This window comes from Xiphophorus maculatus, chromosome 22 (assembly GCF_002775205.1).
Source record: "Xiphophorus maculatus strain JP 163 A chromosome 22, X_maculatus-5.0-male, whole genome shotgun sequence".
Taxonomy (NCBI): domain Eukaryota; kingdom Metazoa; phylum Chordata; class Actinopteri; order Cyprinodontiformes; family Poeciliidae; genus Xiphophorus; species Xiphophorus maculatus.
Genome location: NC_036464.1, coordinates 27,070,108 through 27,089,038, shown reverse-complemented (window position 1 = coordinate 27,089,038; position 18,931 = coordinate 27,070,108). Strand labels below are relative to the sequence as shown.

At 38.0% G+C, this 18,931-nt stretch overlaps 1 protein-coding gene and 1 long non-coding RNA gene across 3 annotated transcripts in view; one reads left to right on the top strand and one right to left on the bottom strand.

Annotated features, from left to right (window-relative positions):
- LOC111606585 overlaps positions 1-13,356 on the top strand; it is a 29,118-nt gene extending 15,762 nt beyond the window's left edge. The window contains exon 3 of the long non-coding RNA XR_002752122.1: positions 12,957-13,356. This is a non-coding gene — a long non-coding RNA (uncharacterized LOC111606585). The remainder of the gene's footprint in view (positions 1-12,956) is intronic.
- LOC102228648 (carbonyl reductase [NADPH] 1-like) overlaps positions 11,681-18,931 on the bottom strand; it is a 31,835-nt gene continuing 24,584 nt past the window's right edge. Inside the window, exons 1-7 of one of the 2 annotated variants that reach the window (XM_005809528.2) lie at positions 18,369-18,885; positions 16,724-16,838; positions 15,292-15,461; positions 14,121-14,228; positions 13,431-13,639; positions 12,930-12,983; positions 11,681-12,820 (exon numbers count right to left, since the gene is read on the bottom strand). In XM_005809528.2, the coding sequence (XP_005809585.1) occupies positions 12,647-12,820; positions 12,930-12,983; positions 13,431-13,639; positions 14,121-14,228; positions 15,292-15,461; positions 16,724-16,836 (828 nt within the window). In that variant the 5' untranslated portion in view covers positions 16,837-16,838; positions 18,369-18,885 and the 3' untranslated portion in view covers positions 11,681-12,646. Of the gene's footprint in view, positions 12,821-12,929; positions 12,984-13,430; positions 13,640-14,120; positions 14,229-15,291; positions 15,462-16,723; positions 16,839-18,368; positions 18,886-18,931 lie in introns of those variants that run through there. The other variant, XM_023327475.1, reaches the window with a different exon arrangement.

The window sequence follows — 18,931 nt, the reverse complement described above, 5'->3', positions numbered from 1 at the left end:
AGTTTAGAGGATATAAAATAAGGATGAATGAATAATATGTGCATGTATCTGCAGGCATTTTTTAATTATATACAATGAAATAAAACAGAAGGACTGTTGTAAAACTATAAAACTGCTGTGTTCATTTGGTTCATTGGAGAGACAGCCGGGGGGAAGATACTTTCTCTGTGGCAATTGGTTATTGCAAATAGCGCTCTGTAGTGCCAACCTGAAGGTAAAATTCAAAAGGGCAGTATTACGTGTATAGATGAGATGTGACTTAAAAATATTGAGTTAATTTAACACCTTGAAATTGGGCCTCTGTCTCCTTAAAAACTCCTCCTCTTTCTGAAACTCTGCCTTCAGGAAGTCGTCACAATATGGCTCCGTTATTAAACCTTTAACAACTTTACCAGAGTTGCATTTAGAAGTAGCTCCTATAATGAGCTCAGCAGTTCCACCAGGGGTTTGCTAATTGCTGCGGGCTAGTCTGAAGGAGCTGAGTGTGGGAGTCATGGATGGCCACTCTGTGAAGTGATAGCTTGGACAGTTTACATAGGTGGGTGGAGAGGGTTTTCATTTTCATTTAAATGTTTTTTGTCAATTAATAAATAGTGCGCAAGTTTTTGGTGAAACTTGGCGGCCAATAGAAGTTATTGTTGGAGACATCATAGATGCCACTACTGTTGAATTTCTGTATGGTCTTTGACTGAACCATTCTAGTGCAGAAATTTGCTTTGAGCTCAACAATTCCATGTTATGATCTTTGGGTGTTTTTGTTTTGATCATTCTTTTTTCATTTTGCTATTTTAGTTTATTCCTTTGTATTACTTCATTTATACATGCATGTGCATTGTACTTGTTTCCTTAGCATTTCATCTTGCTGTGAGTGTTCGAGCTGCTGTCTGCGTTTTGGTTCAACTCCAACACACAACATTCCATTGTAGCGCAGTCACTGTTCAAGATTTCTTAAACACCAGCTCCACTATTCCCTCACCTTTACACTGTCTTGATGGTCTATCACAGAAAATCTCAATAAAGTATGTTGTGTTTGTAACAAAATCTGGAAAAGGTCAAGAGTTGTGAATACAGTAGATTCACAAGGCCCTGTAGCACTGAGTTATGTAATATTCAGTGTATTTATAACTTGAGGAGCGGCAGTCATTTTATGTCCCACCATAAAAGCTGAGGATTGAATCTAATTAGAGAAGCCACGGTTTGCCAAGTTTGTTGACAGATAATCAATTACTGGCACTTTCATCCATTAAAAAGGAGCTGCTATCCAACCTACCGCTTGAACAACCGCTGTCAATCAAACCAGCTCCTTATGTGAGTCTCTGCTGCAAATGAAAAGTGCAAGCTACCTTTTTGCCCCTGTCCCAAAGGTTTTACACATAAGACCAGAATGTCTCCGGAAAACATTGGACCAGACATGGAAGGAGAAACGGTTTCCCTCTTTATTTTCCACGACTTTGATCACAGGGTGTCAACGGCGCAGCGCCTAACTTCGTTTCGTTCCTCTTACCTGATTCTCTCAACCGTGTTGCTTCACAGTTGTTGTTCATCAAACTTTCATTCTCTCCTTTGTTTTCAACCCCCCAGCCACGTTCACCCCACCGGGCCTGGAGGCGTTGTTTAGCTCCGCTCTCGTTTGATGAACTGTAGGTTCCACATCAGGGGTCAACAGCAGCCAGTAGCGCCTCTCACTAATGCTTCTTGACTGCCATTGACCCACTTACATTGTAATGAAAGCTGGCAATCTCTTCTCAGACTGATAGATGGAGGGTTTTTACCAAAGAGGATTCAGAATCTGACAAAGATCTGAAGACTTCTGAATGACTGACCTAATTCCAAAAGAATCTTGCATGAATTCCATTTGGCATTCACTTTCAAATAAAACACATAAACATTCTTTATCGAAACTGATGAAGAACGGGCATGATTGGTCATTTAAATTGCATTTTATGATTCATATTTTAAATGAGAAACTTGTCAAAGTTTTTAAAGTATATCAAACAGTTTGGAAAAAAACATAATAAAGCCCCTTTTTAAAGTCTGAACTTCCAACAAGCCTCTATTTTCCAGGTGAGTCAGTTTCTTGCATGTCAGAGCTGCAGGTTAATAGGAGCTTTGCATGAAAGTACAGCTGAACTTTCTGAATGACAGACACTCATTCATCTTCCCCTTTCTATCATCCCACTCTTCAGAGTGGAAATAGCAGCCTAAATGAGTAGATGAGGTGTAAGCGATGTCCTGCAAATGAGACGCCGCCTGATTAATTTACGATAGAAGTCAGCTTCAGTTAGCTGCGCAGCATACAGAGTGATGAAGGTTTGTGTATCAGTTAAAGCCAGTTGCCTTTAAAAGTTTCCATTTGGTGTCCTTGTAAATTAACGACATACTCAGTAGGATAACCAAAATGTGTTTGAACCTCAAGAGGCTTTGAGACATACCATGTGCTTTTTAGTCTCACTGTTGTCTAAAGCTAGTAGCCAATGCTTGTTATCCTGTATAATGTAACTCTGTGTTCGATCCTTCGATTCCTGCCATCAGTTCTCCATATTTAACTGTTTAGAATCCTCTTTAGAATCCTAATTCTAAAGAGGCCCCGCCCCTTAGAAACTGTAGCTACGCCTGTCAAACTTTCTGTAGCTGATGGAGCGTTAGTCTGTGATGGGAGGGATAGCTTGTATATCAGCTCATGTTAGTGACTTGTTTTGGAGCAATACCTGTGCCATATCATCAGGAGGTGTCTGGCCAAGTGACTGCTGTACATATTAGCCATTGTTCAGAGCTTTAGGTATGAACTATATAAGGTTAGACATTAAATTCTTGGCGCACAGAAAGGATACATTCAGGAGGGACAAATGTAAAAAAAAAAATGTCTTGCGTTCATAAAAAGAAGCATATCTTTTCTCGTATATGAGAAGAAAACAGGCAGGCAAGATCTGTGGTTCTGGGTCTCCATGTACCAACTTCCCTTCCTTATACCACATGGGTGTCCCATGAGATATGTCATTTGTTATCTCCCCTCACTGTTTTACAGTTTACATGTTGTTCATCCTGCATCGCAGTGAGAGAAGAGGCCGTGCTGGAGAGATCCCACAGTGAGAGCCCAGATATGTCTGCTCAGCCATAACGCAGCACAAGATGTTTTTCCGATGGGACGTTGTGGCTCTGAGGATGAATGTTGACAGTATGAGATGTCAGCTTCACGTTGTGCTGCTGAGAGATATTCTGAAGCCAGCAACCCTGCACAGTCCTTCTGAAACTGCCAAAGCTCCAGAAAAATGCTGCTATTTCTATGCTGCAGAATCCTGTAAATTCTTTTTGTTTTGCTATCAAACAGATTGTACAATAAATAGAAATTTTGAATTTGAATTAGGGATGCAAACAATTAATCGACTTACAATTGATTGTCGATTTAATAGTTTATTAGTATAAAATTTGTTCCAATCTAAAAATGTCCACTTGTAACTTCTTTTAATTGTAGTTTCCCTGACATCCAGAAGAGGGCAGTGCTGGTCATCCTTAAATCCAGTCAGTGGATACAGAATTAAAGATGGCGGGATCTAAAGAGAAACAGTCTAAGCAGAGTCCAGTTTGGGATGCAAAGTGCGCTTTAAGTGGTTCTATTTTGAAGTACTACCCCTGTAACTTTTTTACATGGACTAGGCTTAAATAGATTAACTTAAATTTGTTTTATCCCAACTCTGTCTCTGCACAGCGTCTCTCTCTCCCCAATTCAGTAACTGTCCACAGATCTCGGAACCAATTGCTATTTGTTAAAGTTAATTTTTTAAAGTCAGCTTCACAGTCTTTTGCGGATAATGCGCCAGCATAGCTTGACAACCAGCTATTAAAAGCCATGCTTCCATTGCAGCAATGTGTGTTCATCTTTCCGTACAAATGCTAAATGGGTCTATAGGTCATCACTTAAAATAACCCAAAACCCGCACTTGAAACAACTGAGTTAATACTTCAAAAATTTATTTCCAAGTGTAATTAATTGATAGAAATGATTTGCCACAACCTTTTAGTAAATTAATGTTATTTCAACTTATTTCTGTTATTAAGATGTACTGTTAGGTTTTACAGTGTAGTGAAACAATATGTTGTTTTGTTAGGGGTTGGTGCAGGTATATTCAATCTATAAGTTTTTACTCATCACCAGAGTCAGGCAGTTCTCTGTTTGGCCACCAAGTGTCGCTATTTCTCATACTCTTAGTCAAGTTTGAACAGTTTCTATCCAAAAAAGCTTCCTCCCTGCCGTGTGTTTCACACTGAAGTGTGTCCCCTGCTGATGTTGTAATTTTTTTTCCTCCTTTCATTTTGGGACTCTGAAGCAGCTCAGGTCTGTCTGATGTCAGCATGGTTTCCCTTTGCTTACAAAGCAGCTGAATAAGAAGCAAGTCCTGTTAGTACAGGTCTCTGAAGAGGACAAGCAGGCTCCCCGAGGGGGCTGCCAGATCATTTCAGTTCAGCATTTATTCACTCACTTCTGACTTTGATGTCATGTTTGTGTCACTGCAAGGGAAAACTCACTACGTGGGCACATTTATCTGAAGGCACCCGGGACGAAATAGTACAAAAGCAAGTGCTGTCTTACATTTGAGGGCTTGGACTTCTTCTCTGACATTTAAGCATGACATTTAATCTGACATTTAATTTCTAACCCTTCACCTTAGCTTAGTACGAGCTAAATTCAACCACCAAACAGGAATGCTTGTTTTTAAAATGGCAGCTGAACTACAATGACTCTGATTCCAACATTTTTGCAGCTTGCGAGGACATTCAGCTTCTGTAAAGGCAATTTTAAAAACACCAATCTGAGGTTGCCTCTTTTAGTCGAAGCCACCACCGGCTTAATAAGGACAGTTTTGTTTGTCAAATTTGACTTCAGTTAACAGCGAGAGGGAATTGAGTAAGCAGGAAGATCCTGTGGAGACACCAGATGTAGCAGGGAGAGGCATTAAAATGCTGGGCAGGTGCAGTGAAGAGCAGGAGAGATGTAGAGTACTGCTTTACTGCCATCTAGTGGTAAGCAGTAACATTGCAACATTACCTCACGATTTGGACAGTGTTTAGAATTGAAAACAAATTAGTAGAATTGTATATTAAATTCAGCTCATTTCAGATATAGTTTAGTAATTCTGAAGGGAAATTAAATGACACTGTGGCTGAGTTACTGTCTACCGTAGTTCAGAGGATGCTCAGGTTGTCCATTAAGTTATTCATATAATAAAGAAGAGGTATTTTACACAAGTACCTCCTGAGGTTCTACAATAGCCCCCAAATCAGAGTCAGCCTTTTATCGGCTTGTTCCACATTTTAGGTCACTGGTTCTGATGCTGCTGCCTCAACAGATGACTGCACAGGAGACTGCACTCTTCACAATAGACTTATAGAGGATCTGAAGTACTTCCTGAAGAAAAACAGCCTGCTCTTTCCCACCTGCTCTTTAGATGTTTCTTTACGGTTGCGTCTGTCAGTTGTCTAGGTAAACAGTAATTGTACTGCTGCTTCACTACTGAAGTCTTCTTCTATAGTCTTTGACATACTCTTGCCTCACAACAAACTTCTTTGTCTTGTTCCTATTAGAGTTGGTTGACTCCTAAATATAGTCATGGTGAATCAGAAAGCCTGGATCTGAAGTTTTCAACAACATTGATCGCATGAGTCTTAAGGCTGGCTGCTGCTAAGCACACAAAGCATGTTAGCAGACTCATGGAAATGCTGCAGACTGACAATTCGGTTGAACCACTTCACTGACTCGAGTTAGCAGATTCAGCAACATCCTGCAAACGTGGCTGATTCTCTTGAATAGGCTAACTTACTTCAGTTTTGGAGAACCATGAACTTATCAGAAACATGGCTGACTTAGAGAATTCAGTCGAATCCCTCAGTCAAAGAGTGGGGCCATAACACAAAGCAGGCATTACTCAACAGCAGTAGGAGAAGCAGAAAATAACGCTTGGTTTGTCTATTTCTGAAACAAATGTGTTTGAAGATCAGCTACTTTCCCCTGTGGATAAATGTGGGGACCACAAATAAACAAAATACTGCATTGATCCCTGTGCATTTACAAACTGCAGCACTACTGCCTCTTAGGGTGCAATCATACTAGTCCCATTTAGTACACTTTAATTGAACTCTTGTTTGTTTGTCTAGAAAATTCCAGTTCATATGGGGAGGTGTGAATGTGCAATGGAATTCTGATGTGAACCAGAAAGTTACTAGCTGGAGAAATACCAAAGTCAATCCTACAACCTCTAAAATTTCACATCATTCCATTTTGCTTTACATTTCTTGAACTAGGAAGTTGCCTTTGGTGTCTTCTTCAGAGGTTTTGTGATTTTGGTGAGGTGAGTGTGGGGGGTACAAGTTCCCCAAAGGGCATTTCACACAATGCTGTGTGAAAGTGAACCACACCATCTGAATATATATCAAATGTTGCAATTTTGGTCCCCAATTGAACCAGGTCTACCAGACAATCAGATGCGAAAACATCCTTATGTCCATAAGCAACGCTGCTTATTTTGAGAGATGGGAAGGTCAATAACACCAACTCAGGTGAAGCTGATCGCTTTTATGAATGACTTTGACTAACCTGAATCCATAAAATTGACCTCAATTTCACATTTACATTGAAATGATTGTTCAAAGATTAAACCAGAAAGCAGTCAATGACTTTTCTGTACTCCATCTCTCATGATACACCCAACAAATACGGAGCCATACAAGTATTTCTGTAGATGACAGAACTCTGACCTGTACTGAAAAACTGATACATACAAGAAGTGCAAAAGTGAGAAAAACTGGTGAGAGTACAGTGCCCTGTGGTGTTCATTTTCTATTGACCATCTTGTCAAACCCACAAACCCTTGAATCTCTGAAACTGTGGGTACATGTGTCTTCTGGACGTTCTATACAATAATGTAGTGTAAGATTAGGAACACACGTGTATAAAACTAAAGTACACGATCCTCATACTGCCTTTTTACTGTGTCCAGATGCTGAGGTAGTTTCATCAACCCTAAAGCAAGCTGCAATGTGTCCTGAAAAGGTGCTTCTTTGTTTGCTCCAACACACTGGTATCAACTGTGTTGCAATTATTATATCGGAAATCATACCTGATTGATCATACATGTTTCTGTTTGACAAATACACTGCTGAGCAAAATTTTAAGACCAGTTGAAAATGACAAGAATTCTCATTTTGGACTGTTGTACCTTAAAATGGTTCTGAGTAGAAATTCAGAATGCGAAAAGAAGAAATGGGAGTGAAACCAAAAAACCCGAGGAAACAATTCCTTCCAGTTTGTTTTTGTTAAAAAGATTTTTATTTTTTTGTCTCACTCCCATTTCTTCTTTTTGCATTTTGAAGTTCTACTTTCAACCTTCTTAAGATTCAATGGTGCAAACTGGATATTCTTACCATTTTTCAACTGGTCTTAAATTGTTTCTCCTTCCACTTTCTTACTTTTGAAACAAATGAATTCAATTCTCTTTACCATTTATATGAGGTTGGAGATGATCCATCACCATCCTGCTGAAATGCTACTAAACACTAAGTTTTACAACATACTATTTCTGATGCACTCATGTGGTCTCCAATATGTCCAACAGCTAGCTTAAAGGCTTTATTTTTCACTCACAAAATCTAAAATTATTGTGCTTGATGTATAAAGCTAAAACCCCAAGTTTTACACATTAACAGCAGTTATTATTCTTAAAGTTATGCCAGCAACTAAGTATGACTAATGGCAAAACAAATCCACCTGCATGTAGTCCAAGATCACATTAGTTCTCTCTACATTGTTGCCAGTTATCTAATATTTTACATGATAGATATATTTAAGAGAGTCAAAAAGGACATAGAAATCTGCATTCTGCAAACTATAAGCTTGTGTTTGGTTGAAATGGGTTGTAGGAGATTTGGGAGGCACTTTTCACTTTTTGATCTGATGAGATTTATTAGATTTAAATGCAACACTATTCAGTTGTGAGAAAAAGTGTAGTAAGTTGTAATGGATCATGAAAAAACAAAAATTTCTGAATTAGACAAAATAATGTTTGGCCATAGATATTATCAACAAAAAAAGACTTTAAGGGCGTGTCGTGGTGGCGTAGTGGTTAGCGCAACCCATATTTGGAGGCCTTCAGTCCTCGATGCGGCCATCGCGGGTTCGACTCCCGGACCCGGCGACATTTGCCGCATGTCTTCCCCCCTCTCCTTCCCCATTCCTGTCAGCCTACTTTCGTAAAAGGGACACTAGAGCCCACAAAAAGACCCCCTGGAGGGGTAAAAAAAAAAAGACTTTAAGTCTTCAGCAGTGTGTTTTATGCTGTGGCCTACAAGCCAGGTGCAATCAGTGATCATGGCAACCTTTGCCTTTAGATCTGTAAAAACCTGTTATAATATACATTCAGGGGAGCGTCCAATTTCCTGCCTTGGAAACATTCTGAAGAGCGACTCCAGCTGAGTTTTTCATTCTCAGCATCTGAGACTTTCTGATTAGTTCAGAAGAAAAGACAGCCTCCAAAAATAAGCTCAGGTTACCTAACAGAGGGGAGAAAAAAAATCAGAACCTTATATGGTCCCTAAAACCTCAATTTAGTTCTTGTGATGTTACATAACTTGTCCTGTTCCTATTAGCATACTCACTTTAGAAGCCTTTTTTTTATCTTGGCTCTTGGTAGTTAGAGATTTTAAGATCACTTTTTTACACACAAGAATGTTGAAATATATATGCATGAACTACTTTCAGATCAGGTGCTTTTAAAGCAAGCAAGGAATGGTACAGAATCTATATAAGATAAATTAGGTAATAGCTTTACAGAATGTTAGATATGTGCTCTTTAAGTATAAATTCACAATTCAAACATTTTTCACTTTTTCCCATGGTACAGCCTCAAACTTTAGTTCAACTACTGGGAATTTTGTGTGGAAGACCGACTAAGGCAATGCATGTTTACGAAGTAGAAGGAAAAGAATACAGGATTTTTCAAATTTTTTAACAAATGAAATTATGCAAACTGTGGTATGCATTTGTATTCATCATTCATTTGTATCCCCCCATGGCTTCATACTTTGTAGAACCACCTTTCGCTGAACTTACAGCTGCAAGTCTTTTGGGAGACTGTCTGTAGCAGCTTTGTTCATGTTTTAATTCAACTCAACTCAAAAATACCTGGTTGATCCAAAATGGAAATTAAATGTTGTTGTAACTCATTTTATTGAAGGTTCTTCAAAGAGTTATTGTAGATGGTGATGGCCTGGAAAGACCTCCTGTAGCAGTCTGTATTTCAGTAAATCTGATGAAGCCTCTGACTGAACTGTTGTATGACAGTTTCATGAAGAGGATGGTCAGAGTCGTCCAGAATTTTCTTGATTTTATGTAAAATCCTGCTTTTTGTTAAGGCAGCTAACATGTTTTCTTCTAGGATTGTCTTGTATTTTGCTCCATACAATTTCACATTTGACTCCATATCTAGACCAAACCTTTATACTTCTGCTTCTCCTCCTCCTACTACTTCCATTCTTTTCATTTCACTTTACAGCTATGTACTACCTTGTATTGGTCTATCACCTAAAATATCAAAGAAACAAATATTAGAGTTTTTGGTTGTCTGAAAGTGTTTAAGTGGTACTGATATTTCTGCAAGTCACTGTATTCTGTCACATTTTGCAGAATTACGTTTTGGATAACGAAGGAGGAGAAGTGGTCTGGATTTGGTCCCTAAATCCTCAAATTCAAGGATAAATTTCCTTGAATTTATCTATAAAAAAAAGACTAGAATTTGGTCATAAAAACCATTTTTCCTTCTCATGAAGGAATTATGTTGAGATAATATTGAGATTATGAAGTGACTTTTCTGTACTCTCTGTGCCTTGATGTTGTAAAACTTCCAAAGGAAAATAGGCTTTTCTAAAATATTTAATCCAAAGAACTAGTTTCCCTATTAATAATTTACTGACTGCTAAAGGTTTTGTAAGTCATTAATCAGCAATCCTGATAGGTTGGTTATCAAAAGCCGTCAGCTAAAGTCAAGATGTTGTCTCTAGTCAATAAATCTTTCATGAGGAATTTGCAAATTAATCTGTTCGTTTTGTAGTAGTAAATTTTAATATGTTACCCATAAGTGGATTTTATGCCCTGCGGTCTTTTTCAAATGGTCAGAAAGTCAATCAGAGGGTGGTGTGTAGCTAATTAAAGAGCATGAACTACAGTGTGAAGCTAAATGAGAATTTTCTGCAATCTAGGAATCAACACAATATTGCTATTGGGTAATAAATAATTTATTATTGCACTTTTGAATCATCATTCATGTGTTACGTTCTAATGAACTGGGATATAAAGCATGTGAAAAGTTACTTATTACACAGGTTAGTCATTGATAGGCAAATTAGGTTAATGGACTTCAGCTGCATCATAGGTTCACAGTTTGGCAAACCTGATGTAGGCTAAATGTTTCCCAGAAGGCTTTCTTTGCAATATGTGCAGTTTGTAACTTTGATAAAAGTAAATATGTGTTTAATAAATATGTCTGTTTCTGAAAATGTATCTGCTTTTTAACCAGAACTCAGGTCATACAGCACTCTTCTATAGTGACTTTATACCTTACTGTGTATAACGCTGCTATAAAAGCCAGACAGGGCTGCAGACCCTGGTGGCTAACGAACATTAAAACTCTCAACAGAAGCTGAAAAAAAGCAGTCACAATTTTCTTGTCATAAAAATAATATAAACTTGTTAGAAAATAACACATTTATATATAAAAAATACCAGATAGCCTAGCTCTGTTAGCATACTGTTAGCATGTAACCAGCTAGTTGCTACAGGAAAATAAAAAAGACTGGATAAAATGTTCCCAAGTTGTGTTTGAATTGTATGTTCATTTATTTTTTAGTACACAGAACAGTAAGTCAATCATTTTGTAGTGAGGTCACTAAATCACATCTTAACACTAAACTTTGGAGGTCATGGTGATGGTGTGTAGCATTAGCAGCATAAGCGTATAGATATTTAAAATGCCAATGTTGTGTTCTTTTTAAACTGTGAAACTTTCTGATTAAAAACAACAATAAATCTTTTGGAAGTTTTTGTGCAGATGAATGCCTAAGGTCAAAAAAAGTTTAAGATTTGACAGAAATAGCACAGCTAAATACAAAATGCAGTTTTTAAGTAATGGAAATGATTACATTTAGTGCAGAAAGAGCCATGTAACCAACTGGGCCATGTTGGGAAATACCTAGCTCACAAATTAATTATGCTTAAAATTTTTGGTTCAATTTCATGACCCACATTCAAGCGGTAACTGTAAATGTAAATTGCAAAATACATCAAATGTATTATTTATTTATTATTATTATTATTATTAGTCCTTTAGAATTTAGCAGAAAATGTCTAACAACATGAAACAGGCTAAATAAGTTAATTATTAGCAATTTCATCTCATTGGATATAAGCATTTTTTATGTATTAAAATCAGCATCCATGTTATAAACCAGGGGTCTCAAACTCCAGGCCTCGAGGGCCGCAGTCCTGCAGTTTTTAGATGTGCCACAGGTACAAAACACTGGAATGAAATGACTTAAGTACCTCCTCCTTGTGTAGATCAGTTCTAAAAAGCCTTAATGACCTAATTATTCTGTTCAGGTGTGGTGCAGCAGAGGCACATCTAAAAGTTGCAGGACTGCAGCCCTCGAGGACTGGAGTTTGACACCCCTGTTATAAATTGTGCCATTTATGTTAAAAATATATAAACGTTGGGTCAGATAGATGAATTATAGAGAAACAAGGCCTGCTGTCCGCCCTAATAGTGTGCTGCATGTAATCAAAGTTGTTATTGATGACTGTATTAGTTGTATCACTTGTGAATTTACCACTGAAGGAATTCCCAACTGCAGGATCAATAAAGTAATTATAATGCCCGTTCAGCGCTTCCAAACAATGACAGTGACGGTCATTATGATCATCAAAGGGAATGCGAGGGAAATTCCTCTGGCAGACAGCAGAGATCAGAGGATTATCTTTCCCCTCTGTCTCTGGCCATCTCCACGCTGCTCCCACGCAACGGATTAGTTTTTATCTACAAGGTAATCGGGGCTTTACTCTTGTCTGACAAGACTACAACTCCCACTGTCACACGTAATGTACATCAGCACCACGCTGGCCCACAATCTGCTGGGGTACTGACTCAACGGGAGAATAGATGGAGCAGAGATGATTTACAAGACTTTAACCAGAAACAATATAAAGGCATCTGAATGAGGTTGTTTCGTCTGACATATTTGTCTTTGGCATAAAACACAGCATTTAAGAATATCTTTATCGTTATCTGTGTGTGCATGTAACAGCCAATGCCAGAATCCAAAATGTCAAATGGGAGAGAAAAGTCAAAGGGAGCCAGCTTTTCCCTTGACCTCTCCTCTGTATTATATCTGTGATGTCCAATCAGAACACTTTTGGGATATCTTGGTAAAGCCTTTTGCTTGTGTTGTTGACTGGGTAGCTGTAGTGACTTTTTTTGTGAAACTTTGCAGTTTGTGGTGTTGTTGGTAATAAGGTTCTTTTGTACCTTATTTCAGTAACCGGTTTCAACCGTTTCTTAAATCATTTTGCAGATTTTTGCCTCTGTGAAGACTTAAACTCATCCAGTGTTCACCACAGCTGAACTTTCTTGTCAGAGACAAACTTTCCGTGAGGTTCTGTAGTTTCAGGCGGCAGAAGGGCCAGATATGCCGGTGTGACGGCGCCCTCATCTGGTGACTTGGCTGCTCTCTCACCGGTCATGTCGGTGCGCACCCATCCTGGACAGCAAGCGTTCAGCAAGATCTGAGAAAAAGAGTTTAAATAAACACCAGTGCACCTAAACCTGTAGAGCCAGATAAAGAGTGAAGGATTATAAAATCTAACATTTAAAGGAAGTTTTGTTGTTCATTACCCCATCATGTGGTCTTTTCTTGGACAGATGCCGAGCCAGGATCATGGACAGAGTCTAGAGCAACACAAACATCACAAGGTTGAGTAATACTGTCGGATTGGCCCAGCATTAGAATATTTGAATATTACGGAAAATCTTAAGTTGCTAAAATGATGTTACTTAAAATTTGTTACTACCAAGATAGTTAAAATCAATTTTATCATCTATAGTAATTGAGAGATGATTTCCTTGTTTTCAGCTTTTCTGAGTTTCAGTTCAGTTTGACTTCATTGAACGTATTGTGTTAAGCAAAGTTTTTTTTAGTTTTTGGCTTTAAACAAAATAATTTTCCAAGTGTTTGTATTTACGTGGTGCAATATACTTTAAATTAAGCAGACATTTAAAAAAAATTTTCTTATCACATCAAACACGGTGATGTGAGTCCAGTCACATCAGTGGCGTTACAAAACTTATCCTACAATTTGTTTTTAGTGCAAAAGAACCAATGAAAACAGATCTTACAGTCAGTCCCAGTTTCGACACGCCGTATGGCATTTCGGGCCAGCCGTCTTGCTTGAGCTCTCCTTTCTTGGCCTTGTCGACGAATCGCTGCATCAGGCCCACCAGCTCGTCCTCTGTGATGTCATCGCTACGGAAACGCTGCTGGAGCTCCAGGCTGCACTTGTTTAGGGTACGGGGACCAACAAAGCTTGAGACGTTCACCACACGACCTAAAAACGAATGCACCGATGACTTATAGGTTACCAACAAGTTCTGTATCATTTCTGAAATACTACAGCAGATCAAAATAGATTTGTTCTCTCCATTAACTACAGTTAAAATGCTTGGTAGGGAGGTAGTAAGTAGAGGTGCACCAATAAATCAGTTCCGATTTCCTTAATTTTAGGCGGTTGGCTGATATTTACATGCTGTCCGCAAATGTCTGAAAATCAGAGTCGTTAAAGACCTATTTAACAACTTTTCCGACAAAAAAAAATTGGTATTGGCCATAATTAGAATTTGCAGGTCAGGCTTTTTAATGATTGCTGATTGGACAGAAAAATTTTATGGGCTGCACCCATAGAAGTAAAGTATTTAACTGTTGAGCTAAAGATAATTTGGCTCATTTGAACATGAGCTGAACCTTTAATGAGTTCCTGTGAAGGAGGAGCCTTGTGTCTCACTTCTTCAGATGCAGCTGTGTGTTCGTACCGCCTGGTTTGATGAGCGGCAGGAAGTGAGTCAAGACGTCTCTGGAAGCAAAGAAGTTTGTCTGTAGGGTCACTTCTGCCTGGACAGCCACCGGAGTCGTGTCTGCAACTAAGACAGTTGATAAGATCTAAATGTCAGTGACTTAAAATAATATTCATGCCCTTGGATTTTTCACATTTTTTGCCGTTTTCATACAAAATATGATGCATTTTATTGTAATTTTATGTGACAGATCAATATACAGGAGTGCATTTAAGGATGTAGTGATCCACTTTTTTCCCTTCCGATATGATATCTGAGGTTTAGTATCGGCCAGTAATGGTCCAATACAGCTGAATCTACTTAAAACGTTTCTTTTTATAAACACAGACAATAATGTACTGAATTACAAATTTATTTGATATCTATGCACCAGTACAGCACACTTACATACACCAACAGCTTCACAAGCTTGGTTCAACATGTAAAACCAACACAACTTTAATTTGTTCAGTCGGTGTGATGAGGGGTAGAACAGCCAATGTAAATGAATAATGAAAAACTGAAACTGACTAAAACAACAGGTTGACTACGTTGGTCAAACATGTAAAAAAACAAACTGTAACAAACCTTTCAAATGGTTCAGAAAGTGCAATTAGGAATTCTAAATATAATGTAAAATAAATAATAAAGGGTGATGTTGCTCAGAGCACGAAGCAAAGAATTAGACTGAGTAGATCTGCCCTAATGAATCGGGCACATTATCACCGATACCCAATCTAGAATTGTTTTCAATATCAGGACCAATGCAGATATTGATATATCGGATCGGTGAATCTTTAGCATTAATGTGACATGGAAGGAAATGATGCTATGCTTTTAATTGTTTTGTTTTTGCTGCTGTTTTTTTTGTTGTTGTTGTTTCGCTTTGCAGCAGAAAAGCATCCCCATAGCTTGATGCTGTCACCACCATATTTCAAGGTAAGGATGGTTGTGTTCAGACCGGTGTGAGGTGCGCAGCATTTGGCATGGCAACAGAAGGATTTTGATCTCATCTATACTAAACATTTTCCTCCACAGGTTTGCTGTTTCCCCCACAAGAGTTTCTTCCTTCTGCTCTTCAAAGCAGGGATTTGTGGAAAGTATGAATAATTGCGTAACTGATTCTCTCCAACAGAAGCAGGTCTCCTACCTTTGAACGCTATCGCGGCATTATTGATGAGGATGTCCACTCCTCCGTACTTCCCCTTGAAGAAAGCAGCAGCTGTTTTAATGCTGTTCAGGTCGTTAATGTCCAGCTGGTGAAACAGAGGCTTCAGCCCCTCTGAGGCCAGAGACTCTATGGCCTCCTGACCTCGATCACTGCAAAACATTGGCCAATAAGGTTCAGACTAAAACTCTGCTCTGGTTGATCATTTTTAGTGTTCAGTCTTTCAATTATTCACCACGTTGGAACTGGAAATGTTAGCAACTTCTAGGAAATGTCAGAATTAACGGAATAATCTAAATTCTCTAGAGTTTTTAGATTACACAAAGATTAGCTGTGGCCGTCTGTGAGCTGCTTAAGGAGCAGCTACCTCTGCTAGCTTTAGCAACATGCCAGACGCGCTAGCTACTAATGTAAGACAGCAGCAAGGAGAGTTTAAAACGTCAATCTGTAATCAATTTTACTGTTTATACAGCAAAAACTGTTTAACAGCGACTGCTAATGACAACTGAAAAAAATATTTTGTAGTTTATTCTTTTATATTTTATGTCCAATATCTTCTGCTATTATTTTCTTCTAATATTCTTTATTTTAATATTCTTTAATATTTTTCTTTGCATATTATATAACACACTAAATTACCTTATGTCAACTACAGAGAAGTCTTGACTGAAAAAAAGCTTTTAGAACACTAGATACAGCAGTAGCCCTTTGAGATCTAAAGATAAAGGGCATTATAAATAAAATCTATTATTATTTTAATTATAATTAGTAAAACCCCTGACATATTTTATACATCAGCTTCAATGCAATACATGTTTTGACCAGGATAAGGTTTGAATACAGGGAATGTCATGCTGCAGGATAGTAGTGCTAAAAACTGTCCATAATAGTTAATAATCATAATCAATCATAACTATTGTCATATAGTTATGTCAGCATTCACTTGCTTAATAAATCTGATCGTGATAACCCAGTCTTGTGTTTCAAATAAGGAATAATATTTTGTTCTTAATTCTGGCATATTAAAATATTATACAGCTGTTAATAAATTAGAATGATCAAAGTTTAAATTATAAAACTAATCTAATTCAGACATTGTATAAATTCATGGCAAATAAAGTGATAAATTTCAAGCATTAACATCAGTGACATCTTAAGAAGATGACCTCTTTAATGATATCTTAATTTTTTTTATTAGAGTAATAAACAAAGATCAAAAGACACAATTAAAGGGAAGACTGCTGGCTCAATAGTGGTCTAGGATAAACAACAACCAGAAAAATTGCAGAAAAAGCTGACCATTCCAGTTTTTTTTCTGCAATTTTGTATCAAAGCATATTAAAAGAAAGTTGAGTGGAAGGAAAAAGACAAAAAGAGAATTAAGTAATAGTAATAGTTACACAAGTGTACCTACACATCTCTAGCGGTGAGGTAGACGTCCCCCTGCCACTGCTTGCAGAGCGCTCGGACGACGGCTAGTCCCACTCCCTTGTTGCTTCCTGTCACCATGGCAACTTTGGTCGACATGTCTATCCAGAGAGGCATGGCAACGGACAAAAACCAGATGTGTTAGGACCGCACTGAATAGCAGAGAACAGCAGCATGAGAATTTGAACTTTATCTCAGATTAGTCATATCAGCATGTAGGTGGGCTGACTGAAGTTTTGCCAAGTCATGATGACAACTTTATGGTTGGAAAATGGGGGAAGAGAGATGAATGAAGGTACAACAATCATGCTTTTAATGTTGTTAACTATATTTATTGGTCAACAACATTAAAAACAACAAATCATTCATTAGATGATCTGTTGGTGTCAAGCAAAGACAGTTGAATTACTTGTGTAGTTTAATTGTAAATACTTGCAAAGTCAAGCCATCAGCACAAAGCTCAAGGTTTATAGCCTGCACGCAAAAAAAACCCAACTGGTTTCACAAGGTTTTTATTAAAGACTAACTTTGCAAACAAGAAATGAATAAATATAGACTTTATTAAACACCTTTCCCCCCCTTTTTTTAAACAAGCTTATTAAACGCCTTAAAAATGTGCTCTTTTAAATTTTGTCATTACAAACACGGAAGTTAACGTCTTTTACTTCGGTGTTACGCAGAGGTTTCTGGGGTATTCCCGATTGTTCTTTGTATACTTCATTAATCTGAATATAATACTTTAACGTTTATGGGACAACATCAATGGGATGAAATGTTTCTGCAACGCAATGTCATTTAGCCTTTTTCTGACATTAAATGGTAAATGTGATTTTAAACAGAATTTTACAAAGGTGAACTTACACATTCTAATACAAAGTGCCATTTGATGTATCTAGTGCACTCTGCACTCATAATTAGTCACAGACAAACAAAAAGGAAGTAGTTAAGAGTTACGTGAAGGAAAATAATTAACTCGCTCTTCATGTTTGACACCAGAGAGGTATAAACTCTACAGTGAACTGCTGTTGTCTTAGTCCATCCATTCTTTCATTGTCAACCTAATGTATAATTACAATTTATTCATTTACCCTAAAAACACTAGTTACTGGGTTCGACGGGGCGCGCGCCAAACGCGCCGTTCTCGCGCCCTGCCGTGCGCCTGTGATGTGGAAGAAGCTTTTGGAGAGCTGGTCAGCCTGCACTGGGATTTACATGAACCCTGTATGATGAGTCATTTGTCATTTTCGGAGAATACTTAAAGCACACACCTCTTGCTTGGCTCGCGAGCGCGTTCAATGCTACCCCTCCACGCGCGAGAATAACTCGGCCTAACTCAGTTCCTGCAGGTAAATGTTTGAGTCCAGGCGTGACAGCACAAACACTCGGCCACAGCAATAATGTGAAACACAACTGAAGAGTGCCATAACAATGTGAGGATAAATAGTTTCATAATGTTAGTGAGATCAAATAGATGTGATAAGAAAAGTTTTTGTGCTTTGTCTAATATTGTAACTATACATATTTACTATGATAACCGAGCGAAAAAGCACATATATATGTACATTTAATACTTGAGTTTTAAGTATTTAGCTTGTTCCTGACAGAGTAAGAGATCAATAAACGTGTCATACTCGCTGTGGTCCTGAAGCTACGCTGACAAACCTTCGACGTGCTGCAGAGATCTGTGTGAAGCTGACTGAGCTGGAAGAGTATGGCAGGTCATTTGTGTATTTATTCAATAATTATGGCAAGACTTTTGTGAAATCATTGGATTTCAGATGTTATATATCTCTTTTAATTTGTAATTGCAGGTACATGTCAATAAATTAGAGAATCATCTATATAATTAATTTCAGTGTTGACATTGAAATTGAAATGAAACACAAGGATCTCACAAAGGAGTAAACAACAGACACACTTTCACTCCATGAATCAGTTTTCAGGAATTCACCCATTTGCAGATTTTCCAGTGGAACGTAACTCTTGAGGAAAACCATCCTATCTGCATTGTCTTTCTTTTTTGTAAAGTTTATGTGAAACTTGCAAAATTTCACATAAATAAAAATTTTAAACAAATGCAGTTTAGGAAGATCTGTAGGTACCAGGGCAACTTGTCATTCTATTGGCTGGCGTTAGCAAATCAGCTAGTCAAAGAGTAACGTTTTTCTTCCTTGATGCTGATTGGCTGTACGTG